At 33.1% G+C, this 20,994-nt stretch overlaps 2 protein-coding genes across 2 annotated transcripts; both read right to left on the bottom strand.

The window, feature by feature from the left end:
* Window positions 1-3,335: 3,335 nt before the first annotated feature.
* Window positions 3,336-8,398, bottom strand: LOC139523468 (uncharacterized). Its single transcript, XM_071317529.1, has 3 exons — window positions 8,188-8,398; window positions 5,967-6,251; window positions 3,336-3,776 (listed from the first exon to the last, which is right to left on the bottom strand). Exons 1-3 carry the CDS (start codon window positions 8,264-8,266, stop codon window positions 3,391-3,393), a joined length of 750 nt encoding a protein of 249 aa, XP_071173630.1. The 5' UTR covers window positions 8,267-8,398; the 3' UTR covers window positions 3,336-3,390.
* A 2,093-nt stretch (window positions 8,399-10,491) lies between these two features.
* Window positions 10,492-20,443, bottom strand: LOC139523467 (carboxypeptidase B-like). The gene is made up of 9 exons (XM_071317528.1): window positions 20,287-20,443; window positions 19,244-19,553; window positions 15,998-16,099; window positions 15,519-15,623; window positions 14,674-14,784; window positions 14,140-14,224; window positions 13,412-13,614; window positions 12,171-12,255; window positions 10,492-10,780 (listed from the first exon to the last, which is right to left on the bottom strand). Exons 1-9 carry the CDS (start codon window positions 20,355-20,357, stop codon window positions 10,596-10,598), a joined length of 1,257 nt encoding a protein of 418 aa, XP_071173629.1. The 5' UTR covers window positions 20,358-20,443; the 3' UTR covers window positions 10,492-10,595.
* Window positions 20,444-20,994: the final 551 nt, after the last annotated feature.

The following is a 20,994-nucleotide window of genomic DNA, read 5'->3' as shown; positions in this document are numbered from 1 at the left end:
CCCCTACTATTTCTTATTTATGTAAATGACATAGCTGATAATTTGACAAGTCTAACTCGATTGTTTGCTGATGATACATCTCTTTCTTATTCCAGCAATAATCCTTACACTATAGAGGATGTCTTAAACAGCGATTTAGAACAAATTTCAGTATGGTCTAAAGATTGGCTTATTAACTTTAACCCTAATAAGACAAAGGCTATGATATTCTCCTGCCATACTTCCCCAGATGATATTGAAATAGAATTTCAAAACCAATTAGTAGAATTTGTCTCCTGTCATAAACACTTAGGGATTACTTTTGATTCCAATGGTAAATTCCATACACATATAGAAAATATTTTAAAGTGTGCAAGCACAAGATTAAATGTTCTTAAAAAATTGAAATATGTATTGAATAGAAATTATCTTGCTCGTATATATTTAACTTTTATAAGACCCGTTATGGAATATGCATGTGAGTTATGGGATGGTTGTACTCAACAAGAAGCCGACAATTTAGAACATGTTCAGTTAGAAGCAGGGAGGTTAGTAACTGGGTTGCCCGTGTTTGCTAGTCGGGAAGCTATATACATGTATTTTGAAACTGGCTGGCAATTGCTTGTGGACAGAAGAAAATCCAGAAAGCTCAATATGTTCTATTCTTTACATAATGGGACTGCCCCTGATTATCTATGTGATTTAATGCCCCCGCTTGTTGGTCAAGTATCTAACTACGATTTGCGAAACAGTGATAATTATGTAGTACCCGGTTATAGACTAGACATAACTAGAAAATCCTTTTTCCCATCCACTACTATTGAATGGAATAGCCTTCCCCCCGACATACGTACGTCCAAAAACATAAATATTTTTAAACGAAAGATGAAGTCCAAATTGATACAGCCACCTTCCTATTTTAGTTGTGGGGATAGAAAACTTAATATCATTCATACACGTTTGAGAAATATGTGCAGTTCTTTAAATTCAGATTTACATCGTGTTAATATTAAACCAAGTCCCGCATGCAGCTGTGGCCACCCTGTTGAGGATAGTATACACTATTTTTTAGAGTGCGCTCTTCATAACGAAGCAAGAGAAATACTGTTTTCAAAATTAGAAAGTTATGCTATATCCATTGAGCTTCTATTAGCTGGTGACGGTGACCTTTCTTTTCAGCAAAACAAAGACATTTTTGAGTCCGTACAATCTTATATCAGAATAACACAAAGATTTAAAACAATCAATTAACATTCTAAATTTCTACTTTACAACCTTTCACTCCAGTCTAGTTGTTTCATTATTATTCCTTATTATATTGTATTTTTTTTCTTTTTTCTTTTTATTTCTAATTTTTGTTTGAAGTATGTATTACATGCATTACTACTATGTTGTATTTTTTCTTTTTCGCCATTATCTAATGTACTTTGTGTTTATATTTATATTGGGAGAGGACGTCTCTAATGTTGTTATAACTTGTGTCCAATCCCTTTTGCTACTTTTGCAAATAAAATATGTTTAAACTAGACTGTTACTTTCTAATTTGCCATACACTGAGTTTGCTTTTTTTTTAAACTGATCTAGATGCTTACATTTATAATACGTGTTCCCTATACTTTTTTAATTTAGCTTTATTTTTAAGTGTAGGCTGCAATTGGTTGCATTGTGGACGTTTTTATATGTGTTTCCTCTTGAATTGAAATTTAACCTAATATTTTAGCTACTCCACATTTTCGGCATCAGAGTTTGACTCCGGATTTTGGGGGTGTCTTATTCCTGAACTAAATTAGCTGTGTAGTATTTTGTGCTCTTCGTCTCTGTTACTGGTTATGCACTCCAACTGTTTTGATTTGACTGCCACTGGTGAGTCTTATATAGACAAAAGGTGTATAAATACCATCGATCAAATTATAGTACGTCACATCCGGTTTGAATACAAAAATGATCGAAAAAAAAGATATTCCCTTGAATTGACAGTTGTAGGAAATGAATCTTACATTTCAGTTCAGTTAAAAATTTAACATAAAAATTTATCTTTGGTGTTTCTAAGCACCATTTTTTTTCCCTATAGAATATTTTGGAAACTTGATGTTAATTGTTTACACAGGAAAAAAGGCTGGCCCGCATCTGATTGGTTATAAACTTCGAGTGATGGTTATTTTCCGATATGCAATTTAAGAATTGAATGCTGCTTTTTGTAAATATTGGGGTGTAAAAGCGTTGACCGAAGTACATTTTGTATGAAGCGCGGAAGCGCTTCATACTAAAAATGTGCGCACGGTCAACGCTTTTACAACCCTATAAAGTTACAAAAAGAAGTATTCAATACTTATAATTACATTTTTTTTTTAGCTAGAATCATGAAAACACGATTTTTATCAAGTTTTCATTTAATTTACCTGTGCACTTTATTGTGGGACCTCGTGTCATCATGAATGATAAATGTTATTGTCTAATACAATTGTTTCAGGAATAGCACGAGATGTGCAGTTGGCCAATCAGAATAACGTATTATAATGAAACATACATCTAATGTAATTATTGAAGTGTAATGTGAAATTTGGTCTAGTACTGAACAGAATAAAACATTACTCATGCCATGTATTACCTTATTTGAAACAATGACTAATTCTTCAAAATGATTTGAAATGTAAATTTAACAAAGATTAATAGGGGAACATCAATGGCGGTGTTACCCCAAATTCCTTTCTGGCGTTCTAAATTATGCTCCTAGACACTTGAGGTATTATTCTTTTCGTCTTATTTAATGCCATGATAATGTCGTTTTCGTCCACTTCAAAAAAAAATTTCCATGTCCCCCATGGGCATCTTCACATTTTTTTTCAAAGAATGATAATCTAAAATAATAAATAAATGTATATTAAGTAATATTGGCAGATACATACCGGTATTTTGAGAATAGTAATCAGTTATGGTCTTAAATGAAACGTGAGACTAATTTAAAACCTTTTATTTTTGTTAAGAACGGTAGAAATCGTCAAATGAAAAGTATGTTATTACAAATATGATATGCTGGTGGACGTTTCGTCCCCGAGGGTATCACCAGCCCAGTAGTCAGCACTTCGGTATTGACATGGATATCAATTTTATGATCATTTAAATAAATTTCCTGTTTACAAAACTTTGAATTTTTCGAAAAACTAAGGATTTTCTTACCCCAAGAGTAGATTACCTTAGCAGTATTTGGCATAACTTTTTTTTGAATTTTGGGTCCTCAATGCTCTTCAAATTTGTACTTGTTTGGCTCGATATATAACTATTTTGATCTGAGCGTCACTGATGAGTCTTATAATGTAGACGAAACGCGCGTCTGGCGTATTTAGTTATAATCCGTGTACCTTTGATAACTTTTTAACGAGATATATATTAAAAGAAACAGACGAAAATCTATCAAGTGACATTTTGTCGTTTGTATTTTGTCTTTGGTTTACGTTTTCTGTACTTTGTGTCTGGTATACGAGCTGAACACATTACGCAGTTTACTATATCAAACACAAGTATGGTTGTTAGAATCAGGGTCAAAATAATAACGCCACCGTAACCAATCATCGATGCTGAAGTCCTTCTATCGACCGCAGATGTCAATCTTCTCCTTGTGGACGACAATGCTGATTTATCCACTGCTATTGACTTGGTTATGTTTAAAACTGGTACTTGGCGAATTAAGTCGATATCATGAATGATATCACGAATGTTACAATCACACGTGCAGAGCTTGGGTTGAACGTTATAAGTTCCCATAGCTGTTTCTATGGTTTGGATTGTGGATTCAAATACTGAAAGTAAAAAAAAAACATTTAAAAACGATTATAACATAGGAATCCCCATGTTGCTGAATTACGCTACAACATTTTATCAGAATATTTTATTGTGTTGGCCCGATTTATCATTGATATCATCTTTTTTGTCTTTGTTTCTATATTTTCAATGATCACCAGCACCAGTCACTCAGGACAGAACCACCTGCACAGAACGTTTTCTCGCAGGAAAACCTTACCCACCGTGGATATGGTCATAATCATAAATTAGCTTTTTAAAATGTTTTGAAATACTAAGGCTTTTCTACCTCAAGGTCCTCACTGCTTTTCAACTTCGTACTTCATTTGGCCTTTTTACTTTTTTGAATCGAGCGTCACTGATGAGTCTTTTGTAGTCGAAACGTGCGTCTGGCGCAAATACAAAATTTTAATATCTATGATGAGTTTATTTATGTTTGTTTTAAAGAAATTGAATTGAGCCAATTGTCATGCTTTATAACGAATATTTTGACATATAGGAGTCATGTAACGTAACAAAACTCTACACCCATTGCGAACAATTGAAATAAGAAAGTTTCGTGGATTCCTTTTAGACGTTTGTTTATGAAGTTACAGATTTAAATGTTATTTATCCATCTTTGGTGCATCTAGATAATTTGGGTCTTGATAAGTTTATCTATCCCTGAAAATATGTGCCTCACACAAAGTTAAATAGATACGTTTCAGTTATCGGTAGGTATATAAATGTATAGAACTGGGTTATGAAATAGTAACGCATAAACTTTAATAGACAAATAATTATGTTTATTTGTCTATATATCGTGGTTTACATCAATTATCTGTAGTAATCTCGTTGTTCACCTTATTGTATGCGACAGTGTAATAAAAATATTTTATTCCAAACTTCAAACGTTCCACCGTCGATAAATAAAGGCAACAGTAGTATACCGATGTTCAAACTCATAAATCCATGGACAAAAAACAAAATCGGGGTAAAAAACTAAAACTGAGGGAAAAACATTAAATATAAGAGAACAACGACACAACACTACAATGTAACACACACAGAAACGGACCAAGCAACAAACAAAACCCCACGAGAATAACAAATATAACATCAAAACCAAATACATGAATTTGGGATAGACAAGTACCGTGACACGTCTTATCGCAATGTGAATTTACACTAAAAAATAAGAGAAAACAAACGACGCAACGTTAAAATGTAACACATACAGAAACGAACTATAATATAACAATGGCCATATTCCTGACTTGGAACAGGACATTTTTAAAGAAAAAAATGGCGGGTTGAACCTGGTTTTGTGGCATGCCAAACCTCCCCTTTTATAGCCATGTGAAATATAACATTAAGATGACAACTCAACACCACAGGACTACAATATAAATAAATTGGAGAATACAATTGACAAAGAAACACACGAACAACAGCCAATAAAAGGCAACAAGTTGAAAATTTTAATACGCCAGAAGTGCATTTTATCCACACAAGATCTACTAGTGATGCCCAGATACAAAAGTTTGAAAGCCGAAACAAGCACAAAGTCGAACAGCATCGAGGACCAAAAGATCAAAAAAGTTGTGCCAAAAACGGCCAGGGTTTTCTGTTAGTTACCAGAACATCCTTATCATTTAGAATAATTTATACTTATGCAAAGAATTTCATATTATCAATTAACGGCACTATATATTGAAGAATTCAACAAGGCATACAAAAATCTCCGAAAAATATCACCATTAGGGAGCTACCATTTGATTTTTATGGGGGGGGCTAGGATGAAAAATTTTGTCCTGCCTTTTTTTTTAGCTGTAATCTCTGTCCTGCCTTTTTATTTTTCACTCTGTTCGGTCCTGCCTTTTTTTTTTTTAGTTTATCCTGACTTTTTTTACCTAAATTGTCGTCCTGACTTTTTTTTTTGCAAGTGTCTCATCCTGCCTTTTTTTTTACTCAAAACTCCTGTCCTGCCTATTTTTTTCAAATTTCATCCTAGCCCCCCCCCCCATAAAAATCAAATGGTAGCTCCCTTAGTTGTCATCCCCGAGGTTGACCGTACTTTATCAGTTAGTCGCGAGAGGAATATATTTGCTTTGCTTCTAGAGCTATTAGACTTATTTGTCAAAACACATTTTCATTTTTACAAATATAAAATATGAAATCCGAAGCTCTCCCTAATAAACAGGACTTGCCTTCTTTGCACACGTAAAATACACATAGATACCGTGTCACGTTTGGCCAGTCATCTCCAAATACATTTGCTGATGCCGTTACAGTGCAGGCCTTGTTGTCTTCACATAAACTCTGCATAATATTCAACGCAGACGGCGATTTACACGTGTCGTTAATTTTCCTATCAATTGTACAGACGTCATTTTCTTCCCGCCCAAAGTTGGCGCTAAGGATGGATAAAAATTGATGTTTATCACAAGATAACAGCAAACTGTCACCCTCACATACAACAGCCTGTGTATCTCCTGTAAAATATAAAAACAATAAATAATTTCCCGAACTTCAGTTTTCTGTCAGGTTATCAAAGATACAACTACAGGCAACCAAAGACAATAATCCGTAAAGATATCATTACGACAATAGTGCTACATGAAGTTGCACCATTAATAGACAGACGACCATACAATATGTAATGCCAGAAATTTTACCGAGTTTATTCTACTTGTAAATGAATGGAAATAGAAGCACATGGTACTTTCAAAATACCAAAAACAGCAGCAACAACAACAACAATACCGACACAAACAAAAGCAACTACACTAAGACATAACATAAGACAACCACTGATAATTTGTCGCCCCTTTTGTAGACTTCGGACAGGGATAGACATCCCGTTTTTACTTGTAATTGTGATTTTTGTTCTCAATTATAGTGATATCACAAGTTTATTTATTATTCCCAAAAATAATTTGCATATATATGTAGTTTTTGTAATTCCGCATATGTCTCTCAACACTAGTTTATTCCGATGAATACAGTTGTGCAACCTACTGATGTTTTTTTTTGGGTGTGGGTGTTTTTTTTGTTGTTGTTTTTTTTGTGTTTTGTTTTTAATGAAATTGTCCCGATTTTATGGTTACTATTATAATTGTGCCCTTTCCCATTATGACTTTGCACTGAGTGTACATTTTAAAGGCGAATGACGCTTGACAAAATCAAACGCTGTCATATTCCAGACTTGTTACATACATGTTCATGATAGGTGAAACCTGTTTTATAGACAGCTTACCCCCCCCCCCCCCCTCCCCCCACACACACTTGTATCGCATGGTTCATGGTTCCGATGTATATTGACAAAACTGTGCACGCACCCTACACAGATATAGTAGTTCAATGTGTCAATAATTGTGATCGGGCAGCCAAAACTGTGTGAAAAAACATCACAGACATTAACCACAACTGACGAAAACGTAGCAAAGACGCAAACAAAAACGAAGAAGTAGAAAGCAATAAACTAAGCATAACTACCAAGAACAAAATGTTGTTGACAGATTCACAAGAATCGAACATCAATAAACTACACTCGACTTGTTTCAAACCAACCAAATGTTCTTGTGCTAGTTCCAAGTCAAGAATCTCGCCAATGGCTGATTTTTTTGTATTCTTGTCTTTCAATTTAGCTAATACGCTTTGTATATATGCCTTTTTATGCTTCTTTGATACATATATGACGTGGCTTTGTATTTCTACATCCCGTCATTTGTCATTTTTACCTTCAATTTTTGCTAATATGGCTTTATGCTTGTTCCATTTGCCATTTTGTGCTTCTTAATTACATGTTTGTTTGTTTTTATGGTGATTGAGATTGTGACATAATAGTGACTGCTGTTTCCCTATTTTTTGAATTTTTTACCAGTTAAACCCGTTTGTTTTGTTCACGAATCGTTATCAATAAAAAAAAAATGGACCTGATGCGACTGTCATACAAGCGAGAGGTTTTCTAGCTTTAAAACCAACTTTAATCCACCATTTTCTACAAAAGAAAATGCCTGTACCAAGTCAGGACCATGACATTTGTTATCCATTCGATTGCTGTGTTTCAGCTTTTGATTTTGCCATTTGATTAGAAACTTTCCTTTCTGAGTTTTTCCTCGGAGTTCAGTATTTTGGGGATTTTAATTTTCATACATTTTGCAATTTTAGGAATTTGAATTTTATAGCATATACTTAGATATATAATGAATAGTACTATCCCCCTAAATGAACAAAAACACCTTGTAACCGGAACAAAACCTTCTTTCGCAATGTGTGTTGTTCAAACTTTTAAATATAATTTCATATGAATAACCTTTTCCCATTATTAACTAAGATATAACGTCTTAGCTTGTTAAAATTTTAAGTTTGACTTCAATCATTTACCTAAGAATGATTTGTGTGTTGTTTCCCACCCTTCATACTCACCAAAGGCCGCTACTCCGTGTGAGTAAAGTTGTACTATTATTTGATATATCACATTAAAGCACACAATAGTATTCATCATCACATCAACATATTCTGTACAAAAAGAAAATTTAATCACAGTTTTGTCTTGAAAACTCTAAATTGTCTGTTTATCCAAGACTATGTTCTTTACGAATATTCAAAATAAATGTTGAAAGTAGATTTCTCTAATTTTTGTGCTATTTTCACATTTCCTGACCGGTGTGAGAAAAATATTTCTCCTCACTAGTGAAAAATCTGTTCTCGGCAAATGATTAGTCGAAATTTGATTATGACGTCAAAATGTTTTGTTTTCTTCTCAATTTTCCTATTGTGACGTCATGAAAAAAGGCGACCTTGCCTGATGACGTCGCATATAAAGAGCACAATTTTCTGAAAATCTTTGAAAAAGAACGATAAAAAGCATTAGGGAAACAGATTCCGACACTATAACTCGTGTATTACGATATTTCTCCACTCTCGACAGTTAAATTTTATTATTTAAAGGGCTCGGCACTCACTTATATAATTAACGGTCCTTGTGAATAAATACAGTCAAATTATTGAATGCTTCATACAAACAGAATAACAGAAAACCTGGATTAAATGAATTATATCAATTAACATAAATTTCTCTTTATTCGCTATCACAAACGAATTAAAAGTTTGATGCTTGTAGTTAAACTGAGAAAATATCAAAGTCGAATATAAAATCAACTATTTTTACTACAAATGCTTTTTATTTGGTAATTTCAATGTGTCTCTAAAGTTGGTTGATTTACCTTATAGCAGTCAATGTCACGTACTAACTATATTGTTAAACACTGATTTGTATGCATTAGACTTTGAAATATGTGAAATAAATTTGATTCTAATGACTTAATCTGCTCCGTGATTTCCTACTGTAATCAGCAACATAATTTGTTTTTATATGACCTGTTTTTTACTTGCAATTCTAATGATCTAATTGTCCTATGCATTTATAGGGAACTTTTTCAATTGAATCTGTGATATTTATATTTAAAAAAATTCCATTTAAATGGGGTTTTAATTTCAAATGGAGCGACTCAGGGTTTTGATTTTGTGCTGTCGTCATTCCAACTCCGTCAGTCAGTCTGTCTTGTTTTCCTATATATAAACATGACACTTTGTCAATTATGGTCCATCTTCTTCAAGTTACATTCATTCTCTCCACAAGTCACCTGACAAAGATTTGATAATTTTCTGATAGATATCTTTAAAACTCATAATTTATTAAAAAAAATTGATGTTATGTTTACGAAGACCTTGTCTGGATTTACCTTCATGAGGAAAAACCAAATTCGAATATATGTATTTTATAAAGTAATTAATATATAACAACCGAAACAATTGAATATCTGTATGACCAAAAAGGACCCAAAATAAGACAAATTCATCTGCCAACTTTGCCTGAGGGAGTTGAGACCTTATCAGATCTTCTTTTTAATATTAGAGACTAGATATTGTATGAATAAAGGCAACAGTAGTATACCGCTGTTCAAAAGACCCAAATTGATTAAGAGAAAACAAATCCTGGTTACTAACTAAAACGGGTTAAAACACATCAACTATAAGAGGATAATAATGGGAGAATAGAAACACTGAAGTGCAACAAAAACATACGCCAGTGCAACATACATAGATAACAGTTGCCATATTCCTGACTTGATACAGGACATTTAAAGAGGAAATGGTAAAAGATGTGCTCAATTCAGAAATGGCAATGCCACCAGAACCAGAAAGATAAAATTTCCTTGATTTTCAGACGTTCATAGACATTTATGTTAATGTTAATAACTACATTCCTTATGAACTTTTACACGAAAACAAATCTTTGAAAATGAAGGAGTGAAGACGCTTCGAGCAATATTCATCTTAACTAAACTTGAGGAACTCGTACTAATAAAAAAAACCTCGATAAACGAAATGTCTTTCATAATATACGAACTGTGTATTATAGTGGTTGATGATGAGTTAAGACTAGCGACAAATAAAACAATTTGACGAATGTAAATATCAACAACCTTTAATTACTTTAAATTACGACTTTCTTATGAGTTAGAACCATGATGCAAAAGAAACATGCGTCATAGAAAGCTACACATCGACGTTAAAAGAAAAACACGTATAGCAAACAACTGTCAACACGCAATTCATAGAAACACAAAATGAAGGTGAATGAAATGCACAAGAACACCAAAGACATAAGGTGTCCCGGAAGGTTCTCCATTGCTCACCTTTCTCTTTCAAATGAAACATATAACAAAACTTGAAATGTATTTATTACATTTTATAAATCTCATACGTTTATAATTTCCAAATTTTTATAATGAACAATACACCAAGCTACGAAGTCACGTTTAACGTTGTTAGTTATTGAACACATAGCTGCACAAAGCTTTGAGTGCTTCTAGTGTTTCCTTTCCAGATGGAAGAATCTGGTCGGCTGGCAGTAAGAACCCATATTCCCCTGTATCTCTTAACTCAACTGCGTAGGAATATTTGATCTTTTCTGCTCCGTATGTCCAATCAGCGCTGCTACCACTGGCCACATCTAAAATAATATTTTAGTCAGTTTATGGAATTGACCGGTATTTTAGTTACTGTATGCCTTTTAGTACACATGAATATATTTTAATCATATGTGTAGCACGTATATCGTATTTTTCTCTGAGTCAAAAGTAACATCACAAAAATACTGAACTTAGAGGAAAATCAATTCGGAAAGTCCATTATCACATGGCAAAATCAAATAACAAAACGCATCAAAAACGAATGGACAAGAACTGTCATATTCCTGACTTGACACTTAACATATCGTATTTGTCAACCAATTCGGTTGCAGTCAGTTACATAATCATGCCGGAGTAAGGAGTCGAGTGCGTATAATGTGTATGCACGCGTGTAACGTTTCAATTGAGATATATAAATGCCATACGATTAGGCAGAGGTCAAAATAACTAGTAGTATGAAAGAACATGACTGAATTTAAGTGCTGATTCATGGCACGTTAACTATGTTTAGCAATAATCAAAATCTCGTAAATCAAGTAAATATTCTCTTTTTTAAAAGTTTTAACATATCAACTATAATTAAAAGAATAATGACATGATCTCCATATAGAACATTTATATAAACTGTGAAGAAAAAAATATGTAGATATGGTTAAAATTTTCCAAACCCACTCCCTTTTTTAACAGGTTTTATAAATAACCTTTTCATTATTGATTTGAGACCACTTAACTCTTATTTGTAAATATATGCAGTTGTTATTTAACGTTTTCTTACAACTCAGCACATTATGAACTATTATTATTTTTTTTAATTTTTTTTTTTAAACTTTATGATGACAATCCTATGAATTAATTAATGATATTTATTATTTAGTGATTATTATAACCAAATTCGGTCATCTGTATATAATTTAATGTTTCCTTATGTTTTAAGGTGCATAAGTTGCTAAACATATACCCTTTGGGTAGTGCTCCACAATTAATGGAGGAATATACAAGAAACTGAACATAACTGTAGGAAGAGACAAATCGAGGTAACTAATAAAACCCGAGGGAACTGTGTGTGTTCATGAAAGATCAACCCCTTTTACGCTCGTCTCTTGATATACATGCATCTAACGTCATGCGAATTCACACTCAGTCAAAATGTCGCAAGCGGGAATAGGAAAAAATCAATAAAACTACAGATCAGATCATTAGACGACTAACAGTCTATACTGGTATATAGTGATTTACGAACCGTGAAAACTTGTAGCTAATTTGTTTGAGACACCAACATATCGTTTTGGTCAAATGAATGATGTCCCAGAAATCTTTTTAAAAATAAATTTATCTTCTGACCAGTGGTTATATGAGTACTTTCATAATGATCTATTCGATGCGATAAAGTATATCATGGAGTTTATTTGTTTCCATGTTTATAAAACTTACAAATGATATCTGCAATATTGCCATGCTGGTATTTGGTTCCATAATCTACCTCTAATGCATCACACGCAGCCTTTGCACCAGCATTCTGAAACAAATGTGTATATATCACATAAAAAGATGAACACTAGTCAATGTATCATCTTATTTAAAGTATGGCTTAACCGATTTTGAATGAGGACAAAATCCGACATATTTTTTACATGTATCACTGGTGTCAATACCGACCAATGCCAGTTGACCTTATCTATATGAAATAGTAATGAACTGCATCTGCAATGCTCAGAACTTGGGTATTATAGAAATTGCATGATTTGCTTTAAGAATGTTTTTCGACCTCTCCAATTTCTTGTTCTTTTTTTACTACCTATCAATTGTTTTTCTTTTCTTTCAAACGCCTTGCCTCCAGCATGTCCAGAAATCCATTAGATATATAATAACAGAGTATAAACCAAATATATATTTTGGGTTGCGCACACATTATTTCAATATCAACAACTGTACGTTATAAAAGTGGGAGGACTCATATTTGGCTAGCTTTACAATAAGGTTGAACACACCATGTCCTTCGAAAAATACAGGTACTAAGTCTTTAATTTGACAGTTGTTTGATAGAGTCGAGCATTAGTTTCTGTCAGATTTTACTTCCTCAGCCAATTGTTGAATTTACTTCAGAATTCGTTTTTGTTTGTTTTTGAAATATATGTAAAGGTTTCATTAATTTTAAAGGGGCACTAGCTACGAGATATATAAAAAACTAAAAGTATCATTTTTTTGTTCAATCTTTATTGAAAGTGAAATAGTGAAATATTGAAACAATAATTCGCTTTTAGCAACCAAGGTTCATTATCTTTTTTTAAATTAAGAGAGGGACGAAAGATACCAAAGGGACAGTCAAACTCATAAATCTAAAACAAACTGACAACTCCATGGCTAAAAATGAAAAAGACAAACAGAAAAACAATAGTACACACGACACAACATAGAAAACTAAAGAATAAACAACACGAACCCCACCAAAAACTAGGGGTTAAGCTGAGAAACATCCATAATGAATTATTCACTTGCAAGTGAATGTTTCGACCTCATTAAATCCGTATTCATGTGAACTTTAATTTAACCCCTTAGCTAGAGATGGATAACTCATGCATTGTCCGTGTACTAGTTATTTAAAGCCAAAGAATGTCAACATTGAAAGTGAAACGAAGGCAAACCATTTGATTGATTGATTCGTCTATATTTACCAGTTGTGTGTAATCTGTTGGTAGATCTTTTGTATAACCCCATGGAGTCATCCAAAGCTGTGAGAAACTATGGAAATCTATAAAGGCTTTGATAGTGCCTTTGTGTGAATTGATAAAGTCGGATACAGCTTTTACCTCCACTTCTGAGAACGCAGATGGACCACAATATGTATCTGAACATGGTTCTTTGCTAGCGCCACCCTCTTTCATTTGAAAAAAAAATACAAGTGAAATGTTTTAAGATTACAGCTTTTAAAATTCTAATATGCTGCCAAATAACCCCGATGTATATGACAATAATACTGAAAGAAACTTTGTTCTTAGAACGCAACCCTCGTTTGTTATATGTTTATATAGCTATAAAACCAGATTTAATACAACAATTTCTACATAAGGTAATGTGTGTATGAGTAAGGAACATGAACGTCGTTTTCCATTCATTATATATATATGTGTTTGAACTTTTGATTTTGCCTTTTGATAAAGGACTTTCTGTTTTGAATTTTCGCGGGAGTTCGGTATTTTTTATATGTTGCCATGGCTACTTTCACTCATGCTCCGATAAAAGTTACCGGTAAGCCAGACCCGCAATATGTTGCCAAAGGTAATATATCGTTTTCATTGTGTAATGCACATCTGATGAACTAATATTGATTTCGTTAATGTTATTTCAAACTCTTTGATTGTTGCCAACGTTGAAAATAAAATAACGTTTATAGAATACTCACTACACCATTCATAATCCCAGTTTCTGTTAGGATCAACGCCATGACATAGTCCATGTTTGGATCTTGTCTTTCTCCAATTCCTGTCCTACAACAAGAAATAGAATAATATGTTAAATAATGGTCTTATACCTAAAAGAAAATTGAGAAATATTGTATTATGAATTAATTAAAACATGTCAGATCTCTTTAATAATTCTGAAACAAATAGAATGAAATATTATTTTATAAGGGGGATATTAAGTAGATTTTACATTTTCTTTTTTTTTTCTAGCTATAAACAGGTAAATCAAATAATCTAGCGGGGAAAAAATCAATTCACCCCTCCCACACCCCACCAAAAAAGAAAAGAAAAAGAAAAAGAAAAAAGGTAGCGTTAATCCTTGTTGTCGTTTTAAGATCCAAACTTAGACAGTCACTATGTTATATTGGTGAGAAATGTGTTTGCACTTTCATACTGGTTTACGTGTCCGAATAGGATTAATTTTATAGAAAAAATACTGCTAAGCCTAAGAAGATCTAACTTAAATGAAATACCTTTGTCCAAGTGTACTCATATCCATCGACATTAAACACTGGTAAAATGTACCACGTGTAGGAATCCACAATGTCTGTTATCTTGGCGTCTGTACCGTACAGATCTAACATCTAAAATTAAAATAACAATTTAAATGTTTAAATTAAATGGTTTAGGGTTAATAAAATTAACGGTACCAATTTTCTTGCACCAGATGCGCATTTCGACAATACATGTCTCTTCAGTGATGCTCGTGGCCAAAATATTTCAAATCCAAAGCTTATATAAAAGATGAAGAGCTATAATCCAAAAGGTCCAAATTAAAAGTATAGCCAAATCCGTGAAAGGATAACTTAGTTTTCACACAAGACAACTTTAAAAATATACCCCAAATTACAAAATATTGACATACGGATTCAATATCTAAAACAGAATCCACTATGTTTAATGTTTAGTCTGTGTCTACATGAACACGTTGTGTGTGCCAATACTGGTTCAATACTACGGTAGTGAGAGCGTCGTTGGTTTATATTGACAGTACATGAGATCCGTTTAGCAGCTCTCAACGCTCAGTGCGCGCACTGCTGTGTCTTTTAGATGGTTCCTCTTGATTATTGTTTTCGTGAAGAATTACATCGAACATTGTGGACAGGTGTTTTTTCACTTTGTATTGTTCTTAACTTTTTTCGACAATATTTATTGTCTGGTAGGTATCTAATTTCTTGGCAGTGTATGTTTTTATTGAACGTGCTAGTGATTTAAATATTGGACGTTAAACAGATATCAATCACCATGGATATACCGTTTCATAAGATCGAAGCGTTCATTTTCTTCTCCCGAAGACAAAACCAGTGCTTTTTTTTACCTGACCAGTCATATAAATCACAGTAGCAGGCGAAATCCATTCTCGGGCATGAATTCCTCCTTCCATAAAGAAACCATTTTTCTGTTGAACTTTGCCTGTGTCAATCTATAAAATTAAATATGAGTTGTGTCACTTTTCACGTATGTTCGAATTGTAAAAATAAAAAAGTTCGTATTTTTTTTAAACAATAAAATTCATAAGGGTAAATTTCAATATAACATTGTAGGAGATTTCTCTAGTTAGTTTTATCTACGCACAATCCTATTTTGAACTAGTTTAAAGGAAGTAAAACAAAGCAATAATATACAGAACCAACGCTTAAAGTTAGTTTCCTGCTAATATAAATCATGCCGCCCTCCGCCGGAATATGATATTTCTTATGTCATTTTGAGGGAAAATTTTGTGACTAAACGTATTTCATAAGCTAACTAAAGTCTGACCGACTCTTTTTGGTTAAGAACTAATATATAAAAATATACCTGTATCAGTCTGATTGGTCGTCCTTCAAATGACTTTCCAACTTCTATAACTTTAGCTTTATCTGCATATACTGTTGTGATATTTGTTATCCAATCGTTTATCTGTAAAATTGTCATCTCGTCTTTAAAATCAGAATATTTGGGAATATCTTTTGTTATTAGAATAATACAATTTTTTAGTCAACTTACAAGTACTGCTACATATGTACCTTATCATTGATATCAATAAAAAGCAGTACATGTGTGGTCACACCTCTTATGATTGATCAGGCGCGGATCCAGAGAGGGGGGGGGGTCCAGGGGTTGGAACTCTCCTTTTTTTTGGCCGATCAATGCATTTGAATGGGAGCATATAGCTGGAAACCCCCCCCCCCCTTTACTCTGGGTTGGAAACCCCCCTTTTTAAAATGGCTGGATCCGCCCCTGTTGATTAACATCAGAATCTGACTGAGGAAGGATATCTGTTATTCGAAATATTTATAAATAATAACATTTATAGTTACCTTTTTTGTATTTGGACACTTTTTTAGGCGTTTATATATATATGTCGTGTACAAGTTGCAATTTTGTACAGGTTATAACATGTACAAAATGTTTGTACATGTTATAACTTTGTATAATGCAAAAATACAAGTTATAACGTGTACAAAAGTACCTCGTACACGTTATAACCTGTACAAAATATTGCTTAAAAATGGTTTTAACTTGTACAAATTTAGAAAATAAAGATATATTTCTATTATTGCAACAGATGTTATTAACCTCAATAATATTTTCAATTTTTTTATTAGGCATTTTGGGGTTTTTTGATATGCTGAATCTAAACATGTATTTAGATTTTCGATTATGGACCCAGTTTTCAAGTTGGTCCAAATTGGGGTCCAACATAAAACTTGTATGATTCCAACAAAAATTTAATATATCGGGTTCGTTTGATATGCTAAATCTAACTTTGTTAACTTTGTAGATTTATTACTTTGGTCCACTTTTCAATTGGTCTACATTAAGGTCGAAAGGGTCCAAAATTTATCTTTGTTTGATTTTAACAAAAAATGATTTATTTGGGTTCTTTGACATGCTGAATCTAAATACGTTTTTAGATTTTTGATTATGTACCCAGTATTCCTATATAAGAACATCTCGTATGCCTGCGTCACACTGTCCCGATTTTTACGCAGATGGCAACACGATTATGGAAATTTTCAAAATCGGGACTAATCGTATCCAGATCGGGCTATTCGTAGTACCATCTTTAACCATCGTAGAACCACCGGCCACTTTTCTAGCCTTCGGGGACTACTTCGGGAAGGGTTCTAAATTTTTTAACATGTTAAAAAATCCCCGAAGGTGCGTCCGATGTTGAGGGTTCGTATTGAGTTCGTATCACCATCCTCACCATCGTAATGTCACCGGGAATGCATCTTTGAACATCGTATTGCATTCGTGTTTCCATCGTTTCAATCGGGCAGTTTTGACATTACGATGTCAACACGAATGAATCACGAAGCTACCCGAAGGTCTTACGATGGCAACACGACTTCGTGAAGACTCGTGTACAGACTCATACCCCTCCCTCTTCCTCTCCCTGATTTTGGTGGCATTATATGCAGACTCAGAGTCAAGTTTTACCCTTCAAGCTCACGGTCTTCCGTCTTATGATTAAACCAGAAATTAAATGTACAATATAATATATATTCAATATTGATTAAACAATTTAAAAAGCGTGATGCCTTCGGCATATAATTTAAATGCATCATAAGCTGTACACGACGTCTTTTCGACATTGTATGGCCATCGCACCATCATCGTTATCCATCGTGTAGGCTTCGGCTGCAATATGAAGCTTAAATACCCGTCTTCGGTTAACCTTCGTATGTCCATCTTTTACTATCGTATATAATTTCGGCACCATCGTATAGACTTCGTTATTCATCGTACTTGCTTCGGTCACTTTTTGGTATTTTAACGAGATCGGGACCAACTTCGTACGAACTTACAATTTTCGCATTCGGGTGTCAATCGTATATAAAAATCGGGACAGTGTGACGCGGGCATTACAGTTGGCCAAAAAGTTAGGACTACAGGAGAGGAGTTAATATACATAACCGATACAATGATACCCTGAGGTATATCTTTGCAAAGATCATCCTAGTAAACAGCTTTGAGACGAGGTCTGAGATATGTCAATAGATAGTCATAAGAATATCATAAAACAAGGCCTTACTCCTAAAATATATATCTTATGAACAGCGGTATACTACTGTTGCCTTTATTTAGGAATGCTTCGTACTACCAACCACTAAACACTAACTGTATCAAAAAATGACAAAACACACCAACATAAATGAATAATAAAAAAATGAGGAAAATATTATTGAAGTTAATAACATCTATTGCAATAATAAAAACATATCTTTGTTTTTCAAATTTGTACAAGTTAAAACCATTTTTAAGCAATATTTTGTACAGGTTATAACATGTATGAGGTACTTTTGTACATGTTATAACTTGTATTTTTGCATCATACAAGTTATAACATGTACATTATTTTTGTACATGTTATAACCTGTACAAAATCACAACATGTACACGACATATATATGTCTTTTGGTCGCCGAACATCTGTTTGCCGTACATTTTGGACATATCTCTATAATTGTTTTTTTTATATATCGGAATGAGGTGATGAAGAATCTAGTTTCAAACACGTGTCTTCAAAAATTAAAATGAAATAAAAGGATAATTGTTAAATTATTAATTTTATTTTGTTTATCTTAAAAGGAATTATGAATATTATGTGTCATGCGTCAGTATATTTTTCGAATGACAAATGTATCGAAATCTAGCTGGTTTTTTTTCTTTTACAAAAACATGATGTACTCAGATATTTAGACTAAAAAAATAAGACTTGAAAAAATAGGGGGGGGGGGGGATATGTTATTTCAATAAACGGTACACCCGACAGTGAATGAAGAAATGGTGATGATTTCATTCACAGATAAAATGGACTTTCCAAGATGGTGTTTTTGAAATCAACTTTTCGATGAAAAATGCCGTTCCTTTTTATAAGTACCCAAAATATGTAAAATTCATATATAAACTGTTGTTGAACAAGAATGAAGGTATCCGTATTGAATTGAACCTTCTGATGGTATAAAACATAGGGAGAAAGTCATAACCCTTCTTAATATCCAGTTCATAAGTTAAAATTATAATCAATGAATTTAGATTCAGACTAATACTTACAGCTGCTAAATCATGGTATACTCCATAATCGAATTCCGCGGCTTTGCCTCGTGGTTTGAACTTTAGGTCAACCTTATTTTGTTGGTCAATAAAGTGTTGTACATTGTCCATAACCAGTGTAGTGTCCATACCCATGAGTCGAAGAGTTGCGATTATTTTAGTTTTTGGCGAGACCGAAATCTGAACAGGAATGTTAATTCCCCTGGGTGGCACCCAAAAATCAACACGATCGATCTTAGATTCTGTGTACATGCCTTCTAAAATCTTCACTTGTAATCCCGTCCGTGGAATAACTTCGTACATTTTGAATCTAGAGTAAATCATTGAAGAAGTTATTTTGTGTTTTTATAATCACCAAAAACAATAATGTGCTTCTTCGTTTCATCACAATATTACACAAATACTCATTGAATGATCTTTGGGTTACCAAAATCAGATGTTATTTCAAGAGCATCATAGTTTTTATTTGAATTTGAATATTTTGCATATATGGAACAGACGAAAATGTGTTCCATGAAACTACAACTTGAATATATTTCAAAATGAAAAGAATTATTATTTTTCAGAACTAGTAGGAAATGTTTCAGTCGTATATGTAAATTCAAGCTTTCGATCTATTTTTATCATTTACCAAGACTTCTTTTTAACAAGGCGACATACGAGATTTGTCCAGTGACAGAGTAAATAAGAAAAAGGGGAACGAGCTATTATACTTTTTTCATTTTTGTAATTATCTTTTGCTATGTTCTACTAATTGCAAGATGAAATTTTGGTAATAAAAATGATTTGTAGAGTTACTTTTCTGTAAGACATCAATTTTAATATCGATATTGATTTATTTGATTGTAATAATTTTCTCCAAATTCCAGAATTACTCAATCGTGACGGCAATTACTCGGTAATATTTAAAACAAATAATGCATGGTATTGTTTTTTTTACATAATACGTTTGAATATAAGGTTTTTTTTATCATAAGATTATTCTTTATAAGCAAATCAACCTATAAGTTGGAACATTTCTGAAATAAATAAATCATACATACCCATCGTACGACACTTTTGCGTGTGCAATATAACACAGACTCAGACAAAGAAGAAACGACAATAACTTCATTTTTCTGTATAACGAGCTGTCCTAACGAAACACTCTCGCTTAACAAACCGACTTTCGTTAGATAAATATATTTATTGATATCGTATCAAATTTTCTGATTTGGGTGAAATAGTGATATGGAAAAATGGCTCATTGTAAACATAACTGTATTCTATATAAATGATGTGATTTCCTTAATGCATGTTTTTACATTGTAACTTTCTACTCGAAACGGAGTATGTATGTATAAAAACACCAAAAATCCTTAATTTCCCCTTTAAAGAGCCTCTTCAATATAATTTGTCACGGGATTAAAACTAAATCATCAATTATGAGTTTTAGATTTGATAACAAAGATATAGATACTAGTTACAGATAGTAAATGTCCCGTGTCCAAAATATACAACATATAACAAGTTTATGTTTTATTGTACGGCAGCAGAAATTATATCCTTCTAGCGCACCGGGACCCGAAGGTCACAATTTGAGATTATGCCATCACTTGTCGTCCGTCGTCGTTCGTCGTCTGTCGTCGTTAATTATTTAAAAAATCTTCTCCTCTGAAACCACTGAACCAAATATGTATATCTTCAAACTTTAACTTAATGTTCCTTGGGGTATCTAATTTATAAATTGTCTCTGATGTTTTGATCCATCA

The sequence above is a fragment of the Mytilus edulis genome, chromosome 5 (genome assembly GCF_963676685.1).
Source record: "Mytilus edulis chromosome 5, xbMytEdul2.2, whole genome shotgun sequence".
NCBI classification, from domain to species: domain Eukaryota; kingdom Metazoa; phylum Mollusca; class Bivalvia; order Mytilida; family Mytilidae; genus Mytilus; species Mytilus edulis.
The sequence above is the reverse complement of the archived record's forward strand: the minus strand, read 5'-3'. Positions and strand labels throughout refer to the sequence as shown.